The following is a 20,834-nucleotide window of genomic DNA, read 5'->3' on the forward strand; positions in this document are numbered from 1 at the left end:
CTGCGCTATTCAATAGAATTGGCTGATCTGACCACACTGAGAGAAGTGAATGAAGTCGACGTTCTCAACAAAATTAACTAAATGCTGGGATTCTGTTGTGAATGATTTAGTTGTGATTGCATTTAAATTATACACACATACTGCCTCCAATTTCCAGCTCAAAAGGCTGATGTTAAATCAAGACCCATGTCCTGGTCCACCTTAAACTACGTCACTAAAAAATATTAATTGATCATTCATATCATTTCTATTCAAATTTATTGCTACATTTGCCTAAATAAGCCAAGTAATAAAAAATTTATGAAAAGGGAGTGCTCTGAGTAAATGAAACCTATATAAATGCTTGTTCTTATTCTGTTAATTAAGGAAAACTGTTTGTCTAATAAGTTACATGAAGATAACCCCACTTCAGTTAATCACAATGCTAACATGCCATCGTCTTTCAACTGCATCTTAGGCTACTATCTTAAAGCTGCCTTATCTGTGAACCAAAAGTTCAGAAGTTGTGGATTTTCGTGGCTTGCTTCCCATGCTGGGTGAACTGTAGAGAAGTTGGAAGATCACAGTCTAAAGTCTCAAGTTTCTTGTTAGTAATGCGGGTGACTGATTTTCACAAACAGGATAACATCATTCATAAACTTATTCTATAATACTAATGGACATAACTGGAATTGCAATTGGTAATGTGCCATTGTGTTTATATAAGTTTTATTTATTTTGCACTCCCTCCTATTGGTTTACCTGCACTTGATTTAAAAAATTCCCAACAGCTGCTCAATAAACAACACTCTCCAGGGAAATGTCTAACAAACCCCTTCCAAATTCTTTCAATGGAGATGTTCATCACTCCAATCTACCCTCTCCCTTTCAGTACTTATATTTGAGACTCATCATGAGCAATTCCATGAGAGAGAGAATAGAAATTACAGCATAGGAAGAGGTCACTTAACATACAACTGTTGCAAGACCTTCAACTGAAGCTGCTTATCCATTCTGTTTGCATAACAATTCCCTATGACTTGTATTATCTTTCTGTTACCACCCATTTCCTTTTAAATTATGTACCTGCTTCAATAGTTACTTGTGCTAAAACATTTCAAGTTCAATAGCTAAAGAAAAAACACTAATCCTATCTTTCTTTCTTTTAGTGAGGCTTGAGCCTTTGTTCTTGCCGATTTGCCAATTCATGTAAACTGTTTTTCACTCTTTGTCCCCTCAGTCATTCACAGTTTAGATTTCCTCAATTTTGTAAAATAAACCCAAACTTATGAACCTTACTTCATGAATAGACTCTCTCACAAAAGCAGAGTACTGTGGATGCTGGAATCTGAAATAAACACAGAAAATACTGGAAATCTTGCTTTTCTCTCACTCTCGAGTGCATTGCCATTGTATGCAAAGAGACACTCCCCACCCGCCCCAGCTTCCTTCCCCAATCCCACCCCAGCTTCCTTCCCCAATCTGGCGAGGCACTGACTTTTCTTTCCCTTCTTGTACTTTTTATCCATTCGTAGGATGTGGTTGTCGCTGGCTAGGCCAGCAATTATTGCCCATCCCTCAACTGGGCAATCAGAAAGTGGTGTGAGCTGCCTTCTTGAACCACTGCAGTCCATGTAGTATAGGTACACCCACAGTGCTGTTACACAGGGAGTTCCAGGACTCCATTGACCCTGTGAAAGTGGAGGAACAACGATATATTTCCAAATCAGAATGGTGAGTGGCTTGGAGAGGAACTTCCAAATGATGGTGTTCTCATGCATCTGCTGCTCTTGTCCTTCTAGATGGTAGCGGTCATGGGTTTGGAAGGTGCTGGTTAAGGAGGCTTGGTGAGTTAATGCAGTGTATCTTATAGGTGGTACATATTGCTGCCACTGTGCGTTAGTGATGGATGGTGTGAATGTTTGCAGATGGGATGCCAATCAAGCGAGCTGCTTTGTCTTGGATGGTTGTCTTAAGCGTTGTGGGATCTGCATTCATCAGGCAAGTAGAGAGTATTCCATCAAACTCCTGACCTATGCCTTGCAGATGGTGAACAGGCTTTGGGGAGTTAGGAGGTGAGCTATTTGCTGCAGGATTCCTAACCTCTGACCTGCTCTTGTAGCCAAAGTATTTATAAGGCTACTCCAGTTTCTGATCAATGGTAACTCTCAGGATATTGATAATCGGGGATTCAGCGATGGTAATGTCATTGAATGTCAAGGGGAGATGGTTATATTCTCTCTTGTTGGAGATGGTTATTGCTTGGCACTTGTGTGGCGTGAATGTTAGTTACCACTTGACAGCCCAAGCCTGGATATAATCCAGGTCTTGCTGCATTTGGACGTGGACTGCTTCAGTATCTGAGGAGTGCAAATGGTGCTGAACATTGCGCAACCCGTCAGCAAACGTCCCCACTCCTGACTTATAATGCAAGGAAGGACATCGATGAAGCAGCTGAAAATGGTTGGGCCTAGGACACTACCCCGAGGAACTCGTGCAGTGATGTTCTGGAACTGAAATGATTGACTTTCTACAACCACAACCATCTTCCTTTGTGCTACATATGACTCCAACCAGCAGAGAGTTTTCCCCTGATCCCCATTGACTGCAGTTTTGCTAGGGCTCCTTGATGCCACACTCGGTCAAATGCTGCCTTGACGTCAAGGGCAGTCACTCTCGCCTCGCCTCTGAAGTTCAGCTCTTTTGTCCATGTTTGAACCAAGGCTATAATGAGGTCAGGAGTTGAGTGACTCTGCTGGAACCCAAACTGAGTGTCAGTGAGCAGGTTATTGCTTAAGAAAGTGCCACTTAATAGCACTGTTGTTGACCCCTTACGTCACTTTACTGATGATCGAGAGTAGACTGCTGGGTTGGTAACTGGGCTTAGTTGGATTTGTTCTGTACAGGACATACCTGGGCAATTTTCTACATTGCTGGGTAAATGCCAGCGTTGTAGCTGTAGTCGAATAGCTTACCTAGAGGCGCAGCAAGTTCTGGAGCGCAAGTCTTCAGTACCGTGCTGGAACACTGTCAGGGCCCATAACCTTTGCAGCATCCAGTGCTTTCAGCCATTTCTTGATATCATGTGGAGTGTATTGAATTGGCTGAAGACTGGCATCTGTGGATTTCCAGAGGAGGTGGAAATAGATCATCCACTCAGCAGTTCTGGTTAAAGATTATTGCAAATGCTTCAACCTTTTCTTTTGCACTAATTTGCTGGGTTCCCCCATAGTTAAAGGTGGAGATATTTTTGGAGCCGCCTCTTCCAGTGAGTTGTTTAACTGTCCACCACCATCCACGACTGGATGTGGCAGGACTGCAGAGCTTAGACCTGATCCATTGGTTGTGGGATTGCTTCGCTCTGTCTATCACTTGCTGCTTGTGTTGTTTGGCACGCAAGTGGTCCAGTGTTGTAGCTTTACCAGTTTGAAACCCCATTGCAGGTGTGGCTCATGGCATGCCCTCCTGCACTCTTCATTGAACCAGGGTTGATCCCCTGGCTTGGTGGTAACGGTAGAGTGGGGATATGCTGGGCCATGAGGTTACAGATTGTGATTGAGTGCAGTTCTGCAGATGGCCCACAGTGTCTCATGGTTGAGCTCTGAGTTGCTAGATCTGTAGGAAATCTATCCCATTTAGCATGGTAGTAATGCCACAAAACGCAATGGAGGGTATCCTCAATGTGAAGATCGGACTTCACGTCCACAAGGACTGTGTGGTGGTCACTTCTACAGATATGTCATGGACTGATGCATCTGTGGTAGGCAGGTTGGTGAGGATGACATAAAGTATGCTATTCCCTCGTGTTGGTTCCCTCACCACCTGCAGATCCAGTCTAGCAGCCATGCCCTTTGGGACTCGGCCAGCTTGACCTGTAGTAGTGCTCCCGAGGCACTCTTCGTGATGAACATTGAAGACCATACTTTTTGAATTCATCCATGGGATGTGGGTGTCATTGGCCAGGCCAGCATTTACTGCCCATCCCTAATTGCCCTTGACAAGGTGGTGGTGAGCTTCCTTCATGAACCACTGCTGTCCATGAGGTGTAGGTACACACACCGTGCTGTTAGGGAGGGAGTTCCTGGATTTTGACCCAACTGGCTACGAGCTCATGCGCACGAACCTGAACTTCCCTTTTTCCCTGCTCAGCAGATTCCCACCCATTGTTGATCTTTCCCCTTTGTTGAATATCTCTTCTTCCCCCCGCCCCCCCATACTGAAGGACTAGACCTTGGCCATTTTACTCACCCTCTCCCCCCCACCTTGGTACATTTATATCATCAGACAGTAAGAGGTCTGCCAATGTGCATAAAAAGAACAACATATAATTAAGCGGCAGTAGGCCACTTGACTGCTGGAACCTGCTCCGGCATTCAATAAGATCATGGCTGATCTGAACGTAACCTCTACCTCACATTCCTGCCTACCCCCGATAACCTTTCATCCCCTCGTTAATCAAGAATCTATCTAGCTCTGCCTTAAAAATATTCCAAGACTCTGTGTCCACTGCCTTTCGAGGAAGAGTTCCAAAGACTCTCAACCCTCAGAAAAAAATCCTCCTCATCTCTGTCTTAAACGAGTGATCCCTAGTTTTAGATTCTCCAACAAGAGGAAACAACCTCTCCACATCCACCCTGTCAAACCTTTCAGAATCTTCAAGGTTTCAATTAAGTCGCCTCTTACTGTTCTAAATTCCAGTGGATACAAGCCTAACCTGTCCAATGTTTCGTCATAAGACAACCCGCCCATTCTTGATATTAGTCTAGTAAATCTTTTCGGAACTGCTAATGCATTTACCTTCCTTTCCTTAAATAAGGAGTACTGTGCACAGTACTCCAGATGTGGTCTCACTGATGCCCTGTACAACTGAAGCATAACCTCCCTACTTTTGAAATCAATTCCCTTCACAAGTAATGTTCTATTAGCCTTTCTAATTACCTGCTTTACCTGCATAACCTTTAGTGATTCATGCACTGGGACACCCAGATCCCTCTGAATCTCAGCTCTACAATCTCACCATTTAGATAATTTTTTATTCTTCCTGCCAAAATAAATGATTTCACATTTGCTGACGTTATGCTCCATTTGCCAGATCTTTGCCCACTCACTTTATCTATCACTTTGTAGCCTCCTTACGTCCTCTCCGCAATTTACTTCCCTACCTATCTTTGCGTTGTTAGCGAATTTAGCAACCATTCCTTTGATCCCTTCATCCAAGTCATTTATATAAATGATAAAATGATGAGGCTCCAGCACTGATTCCTATGGCACACCACTTGTCACAACCTACCACCCAGAAAAAGACCCATTTATGCCCAACTCTCTGCTCCCTGTTAGCTAGCCAATTTTCTATCCATGACAATATGTTACACCCCCCCCCCCCCACCCCGCCCACCAACCATGAGCTTTTATTTTGTACAATAAACTTTGATGTGGCACTTTATCAAATGCCTTCTAGAAATCTAAGTACAGTACATCCACCAGTTCCCCTTTATCCACAGCACATGTGATTCCTTCAAAGAACTCCAATAAATTGATTAAACGTAATTTCTCTCACACAAAACCATGTTGATTCTGCCTGATTGCCTTGAATTTTTCTAAGTGCCCTGCTATAATATCTTTAATAATAGCTTCTAACATTTTCCCTGACCTATAGTTTCCTGCTTTCTGTCTCCCTCCCTTTTTGAATAAAGGAGTTAATTTTGCTATTTTCCACTCTAATGGAACCTTCCCCAAATCTAGGGAATTTTGGAGAATTAAAACCAATGCATCAACTATCAAGATCTTAGGGTGAAGTCCATCTGGTCCTCGGATTTGTCAGCCCACAACCCTAACAGTTTGCTTAATATGATTTCCCTTGTGATTGTAATTTTCCCAAGTTCCTCCCTTCCTTCCATTTCCTGATTTACAACTATTTCCAGGATATTACTTGTGCCTTCCTATAGTGAAGACTGAAGACAAATACCTGTTTAAATCATCTGCCATCTCCCTAATTCCATTATCACTTTCCCAGGCGTGCCCTCTGGGACCAACGCTCACTTTGTTAACTCTTATTTAAATATCTATAGAAACTCTTACTATCTGTCCTTATATTACTAGCTAGCTTTCACACTCTTTAAGTTTTCCATCCGTATTAACCTTTTTGTCAATCTTTGTTCTTTATATTCTTTCCAATCTTCTGACCTGCCACATGTTTTTGCGTAATTATATGTTTTTTTAAGTTTGATACTGTATTTAATTTTTTAGTTAATCAGGGATGGTGGGCCCTCCCCTTGGAATTTTTCCTTCTCATTGGAATGTATCTATTCTGTGTATTCTGGAATATCCCTTTAATAGAGCTTCAGTGCATACCTTTAACCTATCCTCTGACTTCATTTGCCAGTTCACTTCAGCTAACTCTGTTTTCATTCCCTCATAATTGCCCTTATTTAAGTTTAAAATACTGGTCTTGGATGCACTCGTTTCTCCCTTAAAATGCAAGTAAAATTCAGTCACATAATGATCACTGCTACCTAGGGGTTGCCATCACTAGGAGGTTATCAATTAATCTTATCTTGTTGCTCAATACCAGGTCGAGTATGGCCTGCTCACTGGTTGGCTTCAGGACATGCTGTTCTAAGAAACTACCTGAAAACTGCTGGTTCCTTTTAAATTTACCACAAATTTTCTTTTGTACTCTTTCCTGAGCATCTTAATTTCATTTTGTTTTCTTTTTATATCAGTTACATTCACCATAGCTTTCTTTTTGTTTATAGAATCATTACTATCCCCATACATTTATCAGATGCCTCTTAATCTAATTTTTGATCTCGTGTTTGCTATTGAATCCTTGTTTTTGACATGCCCCTTTATTTTTGATCTGAATGTAGTTTAACTCTACCTTATCCATCCAATATTTCTCTTGTTTGGGTGGAAAATAGCTCATAATCTAATTTGGGTTTCATCTCTCTGAAATTGGCTAGCTTCCAACTGAACAACCTTTTCTGGGATCCTCCTTTTTCTAGTTTCAGCGAAAACCTAATTGGATTATGGTCACCATTTCCCAAGCTCTCCTTTCTGTGCATAACTACCTGATCCTGCATTATTATCCAGTGAAATCAACTGCACCCTTCCTCCAAGATGTTTTTGATTGATTACATTCTGAATTATCTTATCGAGTGTTAAGGACTGAGCTAAAATGTGAATTTCAAAAGACAATGATGAACCAGACTGAAGTATTAGTGAGCAATGTCTCTGTTGAGAAAAAAGTGGATTGCTTGTATAAAGATAATTTGAACATGCAGTTATATGTAATGAATAAAAATGTAAGCTGAACTAATTTTCCTCATTGGATAAATGTCAATTAAAGCTGTAAAAGGAAAACCAACTATATAAACTCTAAAGGACAAAGGATGAGTATAGAGTTGGAAGTCTAGGGAATGCCCTAGAGATGAGTGTGCCTAAAGGTATTGACAATACCAAAATATTTTCCCATTATTTGAACAGTAAAAGAGTAGTTAAAAGAAGTTAAACTTTTGAAAGGGGAAACGTAACAATGAAAGTCAAGATTGAGACATTTGAAAAGTACTAGATTGATACTTTCTAGAAATATTTGAAGATTGTTGACTTCATGTACTACACAGTATCTTAGATGACTTTGAATTCAGCTTTGTCAGGTTTAGGGATTTGAATTAGCTTAAAGGGATAGCGTGAATTTTGAAGGAAAATATGTTTGAAAACCTCTTGGAAGAATGTTGTATGCAATTTAACTTATGTTGACTTTGAGACAATTTTTCCCAAAGTTCCACGTGAAATGTTTTCCTTTCATTCTCAGGATGTGAGTGTGGCTGGAAAGGCTGGCACTTATTGCCTGTCCCTCATTGTCCTGAGACAGTGGTGGTGGGCCATCATGTACTGCTGGGTAGCAGTTTGGATACAGCTGGCTTTCTTGTCTAATTCAGAGTTAAGACTTAAAGATGTTTGTGTGGGACCAGAACCTCTCACTGGCAATACTGGGTTAGGGCGGCAGGCTTCCTTCCCTAATAGATGTTAGCGAACCAGTTGGTTTTTACGGCAAGCTGATAAATCCATGGCTAATTTTACTGGGACCAAATTTATATTTCCAGTTTTTTGAAAACTGAATTCAAATTTTCAAACTACCATTGTTGGTCCCGGTCATTGAAATATTTGTCCAGGCCTCTAGATTATCAATTTGGTAGTTTAAACACTGTACTACTGTGTGGAGCCGATGAAAGAAAGGTCGGAAAAGCATTCTGTAAAAGTACATGAGGAGTGATGGCAACTTGGTGAGGGAGAGAAGGCCCTGTATGGAATCCCTTAAGCTGAATGTTTGGACTCCTCTTTCTGACCTATATAAATTACCTGAATAACACACAAGCTTACTGCCAGTACAAAAGAGAAAATAATAGAGACCAGATGCAGCTGAGTATTTACAAAATGGTTTAACTGCGAATGCAGTTGAGCAGGAAAATGGTAATCTAAATTAGAGAATATAATAAATGTAATGCATAAAGGAAACAATCATTTGTCACAAGATGTACAGTGAATGGAATTATATTCCATTTTGGGTAAGAACTTAGGAATAATGGACAATGAGCTAAGATTCGTGAGCTTCCCTTAATAACTCGCCTCCTTTGTACCTGGAATTGACCACAGTGTTATTTGCCATCTTCCATTCAGTGAAGTTCCATGGGAAGGAAATTTGTGGCATGTTGGCCCTCCCTGTGAAGGATTTTTAGGTATTAGTGTGATTCAGTGTTCAGACAATATGTCAAAATAGTTGAAAGAGCAAGTAAAATGTAAGGTTATATAACTTTGCATTTTACCATGCTGCTTAAGAATATATTCAATCTTGGGTTTCACATCAAAAAAGATGTGAAAAATCAAGAATACATTATCAGGACTGATAACCAAATGTAAAAGAGTTCTGTCATGCAGGAAAATTGGAGAAACTTGGAGTGTTTTTATTCATTCATGGAATGTGAGTGTCGCTGGCTAGCCAGCATTTAGTATCCATCCCTAATTGCCATTGTTCAAAGGCCATTTAAGAGTCGTCCACCTCGCTGTGGGTCTGAAGTAGAGTCTAGAATAAAGCTGGTTAAGGTAGAAGAACATAATTGAATTGTATAAAATATAAATTGATATAAATAAACACATGATTAATAAACTGGGCAAGTGGGTGCCAGATGAGGAAATGAGATATTAATTTTTGAAACCGCCATTGGGAGATGTTTCTTTTCTTCAGTTTGCAGCTTGGACGTTACTTGCTTTTGCCTATTAAATGAACATTAGATTCATCCTGAGTGACATGCTCCTAATTGCAAACTGTTAATCAGCTAGTTTCATTGCTGCTTTCAGCACTTTATTTTTATTTCTGGTTGATGTTCCATCTAAGTCCTGGTGTACGTTGTGGCATACTTCCTGGAGGATGTATTGCTGTAATTAGTTTCAGTTTATTGCACAATGTGACACACAGCACGAGTTTTCACTGCCACTGTTTGTTGACTGGTGTCCTAGAGCGATGTTGTTGAATAGAAATCACTGACGAACCACAAGCGTGGCTATGGTGACACTGAGCCAGCGCTGTACTGTTGTAGAGAACACCTTGCACGCCAGACAGGAAAATGCTTTTCATGCGTACATTTACTTAAACATTCAATGCAAAAGTTTGTAGAAATTTTCTTTTCGCTAAAGTTTGTAATTCTGCCTTGAATTTATCAGACAAGGCACATCATAGCGCAAACAGTATGTTGACTTCATCAGATTTATTGCTGAGAATGCTGACTCGCACAGCAATGTGCACCAGACCCAGCCCCAATCTCTCTCCAGAATGCGGTGGGATGCTGCTTCTGCCCTTTGCCACATGCTTTGTTGGAGCTGCTTATTATTTATTGTCCTGGAGTGGTTATTTGGATTGGTCAAATTGACTATTTGGCGACTTCTTTCTATGCATAATCCAAGTCTTTCTCTGGTGTTGAAGCCCAGCCTTTTCACCTGTATTACATGCCATATGCGAAGATAACCAATAAGCAGTAACCAAGAAGATAGAGGACACACTTTTGCACATTTTAAAATTTATAATCGCAAATGCAGTTAGCAGCATCTGGATTCCCAATTTTCCCCTTATGGTTAATAGATGAATATTCTTACCAGTTTTCTCAGGAATGCAACATGTTTGTCAACTTATAAGCATACTGTAATATAATCAAAATCGAATTACTTGGTGTTGAGAGCAATAAAGTACCTTTTTTTTGATTTCTGCTTTCCTAGTACTGTGTATGTTGTATGATCTTTCTTTTTGTCAATTTAGTTTTCAGTGTTTTTCACATGCAGTTTACTCAATTCAAAGCTGTTTAGTTCAAATTAGCTGTCATACAAAGTCTAACCACAAACCTTCCAGTTTTCTTAACTAAATTGTTGAACTGAATTATCCAGTAATTTGAATTTTTAAGCACAAGACTGAGCTATAAATAAATTATACAACAATTTATATTTACATAGCACCTTTGGCATAAGATGTCCTGCGGTGCTTCACAGGGGTATTATAAACTATGTATGATACAGACTCTCAAAAAAGGAGATATTGGGTCACAAGACCAAATGCTTGGTCAAAGAGGTAGATTTTAAATAGTGTGTTAAAGAAGGAAAGTGAGGTAGAGAGGCTGAGAGGTGTAGGGAGAGTGTCCCAGAGCTTTGGCCCTAGCCAACTCAAGGCGTAGCCATCAATGGTGGAACGATTTAAATCAGGGATGCACAAGAAGCCAGAATTAGAGAAGTACAGATATCTCTGGGATTGTGGTGCTGGAGGTTTCAAAGATAGGAAGAGGTGAGGCTATGGAATGATTTGAAAATAAAGATGAGAATTTTAAAATCGAATTGTTGTTTGACTGGGAGCCAGTGTAGGTTAGTGAGTACAGGTGCAATAAGCGAACAGGATTTGCTGCAAATTATGACCCAGGCAGCAGAGTTTTAGATAACCTCAAGTTTACAGAGTGTAAATTGTTGGAGACCAGCCAGGAGCACATTAGAATAGTAGAGCCTACACGTAATGAAGGCATGAATGAGGGTTTCAGCAGCAGGTGAGCTAAGACAAGGGTGCAGTTGGGCATGTCATAGACATGGAAATAAGATGTCTTAGTGATGGCACAAATAAGAGGCCAGAAGCTTGCCTTGGGGTCAAATGTGATACCGAGGTTGTGAACAGACTAACGTAAACCAAGAATGTTGTCAGGGCGGGGAATGAAATCGGTAATTAGGAAAGGAATTTGGAGCAATTTTGGAAAGTTTCATCTCAATCTGTGTAGAAAAGTCAACTGGCAATAGCAGTAGAGCTGGCCTAGCTAGCTTCTCTATATTTGATACCACAGGTTTGTTCACTGGACTATAAATTTTGGTGTAAACCAAGGTATGTGAGAGTTCAATTTGACTGGTCCTGAAATTCAAATCACTCATTCTTTTGTTGATCTAAGGTGGCACCATATTAATAGTATAAATATGAATGAAGAAAGCCCCAATAGTAAAATGGAAAACTTGCAATTTCTGGAAATAGTGAGAAAACATCTTTGCTAAAAATGTCTCCCATTTAAAAAACACTGTTCTGCTTCCAAGACTTATTTTGCAGCGGTTAAAGAAGGTAACCATCACCTTGAGGGCAGTGAGGGATGGGTAATAAATATTGGCAGTGTCAACTATGCACGCATCCTCTGAATGAACAAAAAAACAATTTCTGACACAAGAGCTTCCTAATGTTAAGAGATGGGGTGGCTGACCATCAAAATAATTTGAAGGCAAATGATGTTGGCATGCTCAAGCTATATCAGTATTAGAATTCCCCACCACATAGGGCTGTGAATGCTCAGTTGTTGAATATATTTATGACAGACATTTTTGGATACTCGGTGAATCAAAGGATATGGGGAAGTGCAGGAAGGTTGAGTTGAGGTAGAAGACCAGCCTTTATTGAATAGCTGAACAGGCTTGAATGGCTGAATGTTCCTATTTCTTGTGTTCAGTATGTAGTAACCCCGAAGAGTCAAAATATATTTTTAAAAAATTCATCATTCATGGGTTGAGAGTGTCACTGCAAAGCCAACATTATTGCCCATTCCTAATTGCCCTTGAGAAGGTGGTGGTGAGCCACAACTTTTCTATAGCAGTTTGATACAACAGAGTGGCTTGCTAGGCTATTTCAGAGGACAATTAAGAGTCAACCAGATTGCTGTGCATCTAGTGTCACAGGCCAGACCAGAAAAGGACGGTACGTTTCCTTCCCAAAAAGGCATTAATGAACCAGATGGGTTTTTATGACAATCCAATAGATCATCATTACTGAGACTAGCTTTTTATTCCAGATTTATTATTTAACTGAACTTGAATTTCCCTAGCTGCTAGGGTGCAATTTGAACTTTTGATCCTGGAGTATTAGTCCAGGCCTCTTGCTCACTTGCTCTCATACTCCCATTTCAGTCACCGGCTTGCTACAATGTCCCAGTGAAGCCCAATGCAAGTTGGAGGAGCAACACCACACCTTCCGATTGGGCACTTTACAGCATTCTGGACTCAACATTAAATTTAAAATCTTCAGACCATGAACTCTATCCTCCATTTTAAATTTCTTTACACCAATCTGTATCTTGGTTTTGCTTTCAGACAGTGCTGACCTTTATCCTGCTATTAACGCCTACTCTGGACCAATTCTTTGTCTTTAATACTATCATTGCCACATCTTTTGCCTTGTATTCTATGATATTTTTGTTATTTAATCTCTCCTGCCTACTAACCTATCCCTGACTTTTTTTGGTCCACCTTCCCCAACCTCCTTTTTGTCCAACAGCATAAAACCCAGTTCCGAAGAAGAGTCGTATTGGACTCGAAACATTAACTCTGTTTCTCACTGAACAGATGTTACCAGACCTGGAGCTTTTTCAGTACTTTCCGTTTTTACCTCTGGCTTACAAATCTAATGTTGCTGTTAATTTATAGCCCCTCTACAAATTGAACAGGACACTGCAGTAGCTCCCGTTGGGAAAAAATATGGATCTACGTTTTACTTGGTCAGGCCATTACTGCCTGCCACTAAGGAAGCCAGATATTTCTCAGCAAAAAGTTCATGAAACTTTGTTAACTTCTGAGTTTAAGAATTTGGTGGACAAAAAGATGATAATTTGGGCGTTACGTAGACAGTTGCACATCCGGTGCCACAGAAACTGAAAACTCTACTGCAAGATGCTGGAGTGGTTGGTAAAGGATACGATGCCATTGAGCAAATCACTGCTCAATGTGAACTTCGTATTAAATATTACAAGACCACCACCGTGTCCTGTTGTGAGCTTGCCACTCGCCAGGGAATTTAATGACCCAGTGGCAATGGACTTAGTAGTTTGGGGCAAGGTTAGGCGTATTTTTGTTACTACACTTCATAGATATGGTAACCAGATTTAGCCTATCCGCTATAATCCATAGTAAGGACAAACGGACCATTGCCAATAAGGTCAAGGAGTATGAAAGCTCTACCTGCTTCAGGTTTACAAGGGAGACTGCCCTTTGAAGGATGTTAGATAGCAGAGATTGGCCTGTTCATTAGTACTGATATGGTTTCTAGCGAGATACTGCTATTGTTATTGACTTGTGATGAAAAAAGCTCAGAAAAAATTGAATAGTCCGAGCTAGAGATTTTGCAATGTCCTTCCACCATTCTGTAACTTAAATTGTCAGCAGCAATATGCTTCTTTTCCCTTAGAGAATTGAGACTAAAAACTTCATATACAGCAATCTGAGTTCATCCTCTGCTACCATGTTACTCACAATAAGTGCTTGTTCTATAATCCTTGTCAAGCTACAACCTCTACTCAGTTCCCCTCTTCTTCAAAGAGTGCCATCAAATCTTTCTCATCCACCTAAGGAGGCAGATGGGGCTTGTAACTGAGTGGCTAACTAGGCCATCCCAGAGGGCAGTTAAGAATCAACCATCAAATTAATGATGAGCATTCCTAGAGCTCTGACAGGAGGATATCAGTCCAGCTTGTGAAGTTATTGTCACCAACAGTAAAACTAAATATTATGCCAGAATGGCATTACTTTTTCAGTGGATTGCTCTGTAGTTACTGAACACCTGGTCACTTGTGATTTCCTTGGTTAGTATATTGTATGAAGCCATTAAATCAGCAGATGGCCAGAAACAAACTGGATTGATCTTACTTTTAGAATAAGTTGGAAACTTTCTGATATCCTCAGCTTCATAAACTTGGCAAAATACACTAAGTGACAGCTGTGGTGCACTGGGCAGCACTCTTGCACCTGAGTCAGAACAGGAGTACAAAATTTGGGTTGAAACCAGTGCAATGCTTTGGGAGTATTGCAATGTCACGTGCTATCTTTCAAATGAGATAAAGGTCTGACTGTTCCTTCAGGTATCATATTGCTGTTTGTGGGAGCTTGCTTTGTGCACATTCTCTGTTGTGTCCTTACGTTAAAACAGTGATGACACTTTACAAGTACTCCATTAAGTGACTATACTACAAATGTACTTCATTAACTGTTGAGGGCTTTGGAGATTCCTGAGATCATGAAAAGCGCAATATAAATGCAAGTCATTTCTTTTACATGTCTGCATGATACTTGTACAGCTAGAGCCACTTTTATTTCCTGGTTTGCGGTTGACAAAATTAGGAGTCAGTAATTAATTACTTTTGCAATCAAAACTATCATGAGTAATATTACAAGTTAACATGATTTTGGATTTTGTTTTCAGAGAAGTGAAGAAGGGTGATGCAACTTTAGGATGTTTTGATAAAATTGGAATGAAATCTGGAACATAGCTTCTGCTGAATTAGTACAGCATAGCCTTGTTCTGTGTATGTGCGTCCTAATAAGCATGCATAGCATTTGTGTTATAGTACCCTATTTTCTTATTCATTACAGCAACCAGAACGTATTGTGGATCTATTTATGGACATCCCAGAACCTGTAGGTCCACTTCTGTCACAGGATCATTTAAACCCTCCCGAAGAAAGCTGTTTCATCAGTAATACGAATTCATATCAAGCTATTGACACTGTATTGAACATGTTGAGCGATAAGGATCCATTGCTGCCATCATCCAGTGAACCATTCAGATTGGAGCTGCAGGCAGAAGGTAGTGAGCAGTGCCAGACAGACACAACTGAAGGTATTCTAAATTTGTTATATATTGAAAAAAGCTTGGAATGATCCAGCCTAATCAATTTGGCTCATAATTGAAAACAAAAACAAAAATGCCTGGAAAAACTCAGCAGGTCTGGCAGCATCTGTGAAAGGGAGCACAGTTAACATTTCGAGTCTGCATGACTCTTCAACAAAACTAAGGAAAAATAGAAAAGGGGTGAAATATAAGGTGGTTTAAGGTGGGGGGGGGTGCGGTTTGAGACAAGAGAGCTGGATAGAGGGCCAGTGATAGGTGGAGATAACCAAAAGATGTCACAGACAAAAGGACAAAGAGGTGTTGAAGGTGGTGATATTATCTAAAGGAATGTGCTAATTAAGGGTATAAAGCAGGACAAGCAAGGTACAGATAGCCCTAGTGGGGGTGGGGTGAGGTTACTACTAGGTCCCAACCCCCCCCCCCTTAAACCACCTTATATTTCACCCCTTTTCTAATTTTCCTTAGTTCGGTTGAAGAGTCATGCGGACTTGAAACGTTAACTGTGCTCCTCTCCACAGATGCTGCCAGACCTGCTGAGTTTTTCCAGGTATTTTTGTTTTTGTTTTCGATTTCCAGCATCCGCAGTTTTTTGCTTTTATTTTGGCTCATAATTGATTTGGCTATTAAAATAATGAGATGTGTGGATCAGTTCTGTTCTTGTTACAGCAAGGCATGCATTCAGTGTTTTGAAAATTAAGTTTTACTTAAGAGATTTGATTATTTAAAAATAAATCTCACTTTGCAACCAATCTGTGAACAAAAGCACCAGTGTATTTCTGCTCAAGTAATCTATACATTGCAACTCCCAAAAAAAACTTGAGGCTGCCTCCCATTTAGTTTAATAAAAAATACCACTTCATTTTGATTCTGGGGCCTATAACTTGCCAGGATGTTTCATAGTCATAGAAACTGACAGCTCAAAAGGCGGCCATTTGGCCCGTTGTGCCTGTGGCTTTTTGAAAAAGCAGCCGTGCTCAGCCCTTATCGTTTGTCCATAACCCTGTAATTCCTCATTAAGTACATGTCTAACTCCCCTTTTCAAATTATTTACAGAATCAACTTCCACCATCCTTTCAAATGGAGTGTTCCAGATTCCAGCAGCTCAAATGATTTACGTTATTTCCTGATAGCCCACATATCATTCCAGGCTTAATAGCCCAGGTTTTCCAGCTGGGACCACCTCTCAAATGCCACCTCATTTGGAGCTTGTCCACTGATTTTGCCAAATTTCCAGTCCCGGGAGTATTTGTGTAGGAGCTGGCTACCTGGCCTCGGAATTGCTGTGTGGGAAGAAAACAATTTAACGTTGTTGCAGAACGTTTAGAGCATTTTGCCTAACAGGTCCATATTGCTGTTTATGCTCCACATGAGCTCCCTCCCACTCTTCATTTATCAATCTCACCCATGTAATTTCAACTCATTTCCCCCTTGTGCTTATCTAGTCTCCCCTCAAGTAAATAAGAAATAGGAGGAGGAGTGGGCCGTATGGCCCCTTTAGCATTCTCTGCTATTCATTGAGATCCTGGCTGACATTTCACCTCTAATTTACTTTCCTGCCAAATTCCCATACCCTTGATTTCACTAAAGTCCAAAAATCTATCCATCCCAACCTTGAATATACTCAATGATGGAGCATCCACAGTCCTCTAGTGTAGAGAATTCCAAAGATTCCCAACCTTTGAGTGAAGAAATGACTCCTCATCTCATTCTTAAATGATCGATCCCTTATCCGCAGACTATACTCCCTAGTTCTACCCTTTATAGCGGGGCGAAACAACCACTCACCAATTACCCTGTCAAGCCTCCTCAGAATCTTATGTTTCAATGAGATTATCTCTCATTCTTCTAAACTCCAGAGCGTATAGGCCCAATCTGCTCAACCTCTCATAGGACAACCAAGGACAACCCTCTCATCCTTGTAATCAATCTTGTGAACCTTCACTGCACCACCTCCAAGGCATGTATGTACTTCCTTAGATAAGGTGATTAAAGCTGCACACAGTACTCCAGGTGTGATTTCACCAAAGCCCTGCACCTTTTGTAGCAAGACTTGCCCATGTGTTCCAACTCCTTGCAATAAAAACCAACATGCCATCTGCCTTCCTAATTGCTTGCTGTATCTGCATCCTTCTTAACTTTCTATTTCTTGTTCAGGGACACTGAACTCTTTCTCAGCATTAACATATTAACATTTAAAGGTTTTACACCATTTTTTTAAAAAAGCGTTTCAGTTTCTCCTACCAAAGCGATTAACAAGTTAAGTGTTGTTGAAAAAAAGAGACATGTCATCTTGCACGCATCAGGACACTCTTAAGAATACCAATATAAGGGGGAAGATAGTTAATGCTGTATGCGAAGAGAGGGCTGACTGGTTGGGAAGTGGCATTGCCATGGAGAATGCACCACTGATGGTGACTGGCAGTTAACTGCCAAGCATTGTTTGAAATTTAAACCAGGCAGCTTGACCCTGATTGGTCAAGGCATTACCCTGAGGAATGAGTCAGTGAATGGCTGTCACTTATTTTCTTTAGCTGAAACAGTTGCAATGTATGTACATGTTCTTTCTATCTGCAAAGAACAGAGCCCTATGTATTAATATGTGTAGCTTTTCAATGCAGGTAAATATGTCACACTACAAGCCTGACTGACAATCTTAAATTGGTTGTCAGCATAATTTTTAGCACTTTGTGCATTATTCAGCAAATGTTGTCCAATCACAGAATCACATCTAATATTAGACACTTGTGAGTTTTGCCAGCACAGGCTGGTTGGGTGCAGTCTGCACCTCCTTGCCTGTTGCAAACAGCAGCTCAGACATGCTGTTTGACACAATCTGCCAGTCTTTTAGACATATGGCCTACGTACATAGCATCACACTGGGAATGAAATTCATATACCACGTTACTCATTTGTGTGATAGGCAGAACATCTTTTTGGCTTGACGGCAGCATCCTGTTAGTTGCGAATATCACTCGTGTTGCTACTGCATAGTAGCAGCGTGAAACAGTGCCTAGTCTACCTGAGACTACTCTGGAAGGGCAAGGTATCTCAAAAATTTGAGCAACAGATGAAGCTAGCTGTTTCACGCTGCTACTATACAGTAGCAACATGAGTAGTATTCACCACTAACAGGATGCTGCCATCAAGCCAAAAAGATGTTCTGTCTATCCCACAAGTGAGTGCCAGTGTAATGCTAGGTATATAGGCTGTACGCCCTAAAGACTGGCAGATCTTATCAAACAGCATGTCCCAGCCACTGTTCACAACGAGCAAGGTACAGACTGTACCCAACCAGCCTGTTCTTGCAAAACTCAAAACAGTGTCCAATATTAGATGTGATTCAGCAATTGGACAACATTAACTGAATAATCCTCATGCACTAAGAATTATGCTGACAACAAATTTAAGATTGTCAGTCAGGCTCACTGTGCCACATTTGTGTGCACTGGAAGCCACAAATGTTAATACACAGGGCCCTGTTCTTTGCAGACAAAAAGAGCATGTACACACTGCGCCTGTTTCAGCTAAACAAAATAAGTGACAGCCATTTGTTAACTCATTCCTCAGGGTTGGTTTAAATTTCAAACAATGCATAGCAGTTAACTGTCAGTCACCATCAGTGGTGCATTCTCCATGGCAATCCTGCTCGCCATCCAGTCAGCATTACTTCACATACAGTATAAATTGTTGTCTTCCCCTTATATTGGTATTCTTTGCAAGTATCCTGATGAGTGCAAGATGAAAAACTTATACATGTTTCTTTTTCAGCAATACTCAAGTTCTGACCTCACAATTCTTAAGACATTAACATCTATGCTATTTACCACAACTGCTCCTTATGGTAACAAATTCCACAATATTTAATGCTAAGAATGTTTAATTCTGATGCTGAGACCTCTGCGTAGATGCAAGCAAGTGTTTGCACTTGTTCTTCTCATATCCCAAGGCTCCCCCTGCTCATTTTTGAATGCAAGGTGCCCTGCCTGAACTGGCAGCTGACCAAATGTGGGGGGAAGAAAACACAACTTAATGTGATTGTTTTCTGACCTGTCAGGAGAGGCCACCGTTTCAAAATTAGGGGTCGCCCTTTTAGGACAGAGATGAGGAGAACTTTTTTCTCTGAGGGTTTTATGACACAGGAACACTCTGCCTCAGAAGGCAATGGAGGCGGGGCCATCAAATATCTTTAAGGTGGAGGTAGATAGATTCTTGTTAGGCAAGGGAATCAAAAGGTTATCAGGGGTAGATGGGAATATGGAATTCGAAACACAAACAGATCAGCCATGATCTTAATGAATGGCGGAGCAGGCTCGAGGGACCGAGTCGCCCATCTCTGCCCCAGTTTCATATGTTCGCATCATTGGTTGCCAAGGACTTATCCACAGGAGGAAACATCCTTTCTACGTCCACCTTGCCAATACTGTTCAGGATTATTATATACCTCAATCAAGTCACTCCTCACTCCTCTGGGCTCCGGTGGAGATGGGCCTGGCCTTTCCAACCTTTCCTCATGGGGCGGCCCGCTCATTCCAGATATCAATCTGGTGGGTCTCCTCTGAGCCACCTTCAGTGCAATTACATCCTTCCTTAGGTGGGAAGACAGGGAAGACCAAAACTCTACACACTATTCGGGGTGTGACCGCATCAGTGGCCTGTATAGCTGATGCCTAACATCCTTACATTTATGTTCAGTTCCTCTCATAATAAAAGGTAGCATTCTGTCTAAGAAGTATTTAGATGAGCACTTGAAACGCCATAGCATACCGGGCTATGGGCCTAGTGCTGGAAAACGGGATAGGTGCTTGGTGGCCAGCATGGACATGATGGGCCGAAGGACCTGTTTCTCTGCTGTATAATTCTTGACTCTATGTCCTGTTCTTGGGAGGCAGAAGACAAGCAAGGGCAGTTTTCTGTCCCTGTCCACTGCAAATCCACTGGAAAAAATTGCAGGCAGAAGAGAAACCTCTTCTACTCTAAGCTATTCCCCTGCACTAAGGTTGAGGAAAGAAAAACGCCCGAAGGCTGACATTATTTCACCTGTGCATTTAAATTAATTGCTTTTATTGCATTAAAAATTTCAAAATAAGATAAATCTGGAACTTTACCTGAGGTGACTTTGACAAGAATATCTAAGTATCAGTTTTCAAAGAGTTTAGTTATCCAACTAAAGTTTTGTATGTGCATTTATTTAGCTGATGGCATAGCTTTTCAAACCAGGGTTCCTAAATCCTATAAATTTACATGGGGATCCCAGGCAGTCCCTGAGGCCATCTAATTGACGTATTATCACGTTAAATTTTTCCTTTTTTGGGTGCTTTAATGCAATTATATTTATACTATACACTAATAATTTACATACTCTGCAATAATCACTTTCCCTTTGGAAATCTTGACTTTGAAAAGTGGAGCTACAAATCTCCAAGACTTACTGAAATTTGTTGTGATCCACCACACAATAAACTTTGTTAATGGCTGTGTGAGAATAACTGCTTTATATCTATCTGCAGTAGGAAAGGAAAATAGTTCAGTTTTCCATGAAGCAATCAGAAAAACACTTTGGGCATATATCTGCCTTTCTTTTAGCAGCCTTGTCTAGACCTGCCATTCCCTTGCCCCATTGCCCCCACCTAGCTGCAACAGAACACCAGAAACAACACCACAGCAGATGTGTCTGTGT

The 20,834-nt window shown here is 40.8% G+C and overlaps 1 protein-coding gene across 1 annotated transcript in view; it reads left to right on the forward strand.

Moving 5' to 3' along the window:
- LOC121287009 (death-inducer obliterator 1-like) overlaps nucleotides 1-20,834 on the forward strand; it is a 132,677-nt gene that overhangs the window by 17,622 nt on the left and 94,221 nt on the right. Inside the window, exon 2 of the mRNA XM_041204426.1 lies at nucleotides 14,899-15,145. Coding sequence (XP_041060360.1) covers nucleotides 14,926-15,145 — 220 coding nt within the window. The 5' untranslated portion in view covers nucleotides 14,899-14,925. The remainder of the gene's footprint in view (nucleotides 1-14,898; nucleotides 15,146-20,834) is intronic.

Source organism: Carcharodon carcharias, chromosome 14 (genome assembly GCF_017639515.1).
Source record: "Carcharodon carcharias isolate sCarCar2 chromosome 14, sCarCar2.pri, whole genome shotgun sequence".
NCBI classification, from domain to species: domain Eukaryota; kingdom Metazoa; phylum Chordata; class Chondrichthyes; order Lamniformes; family Lamnidae; genus Carcharodon; species Carcharodon carcharias.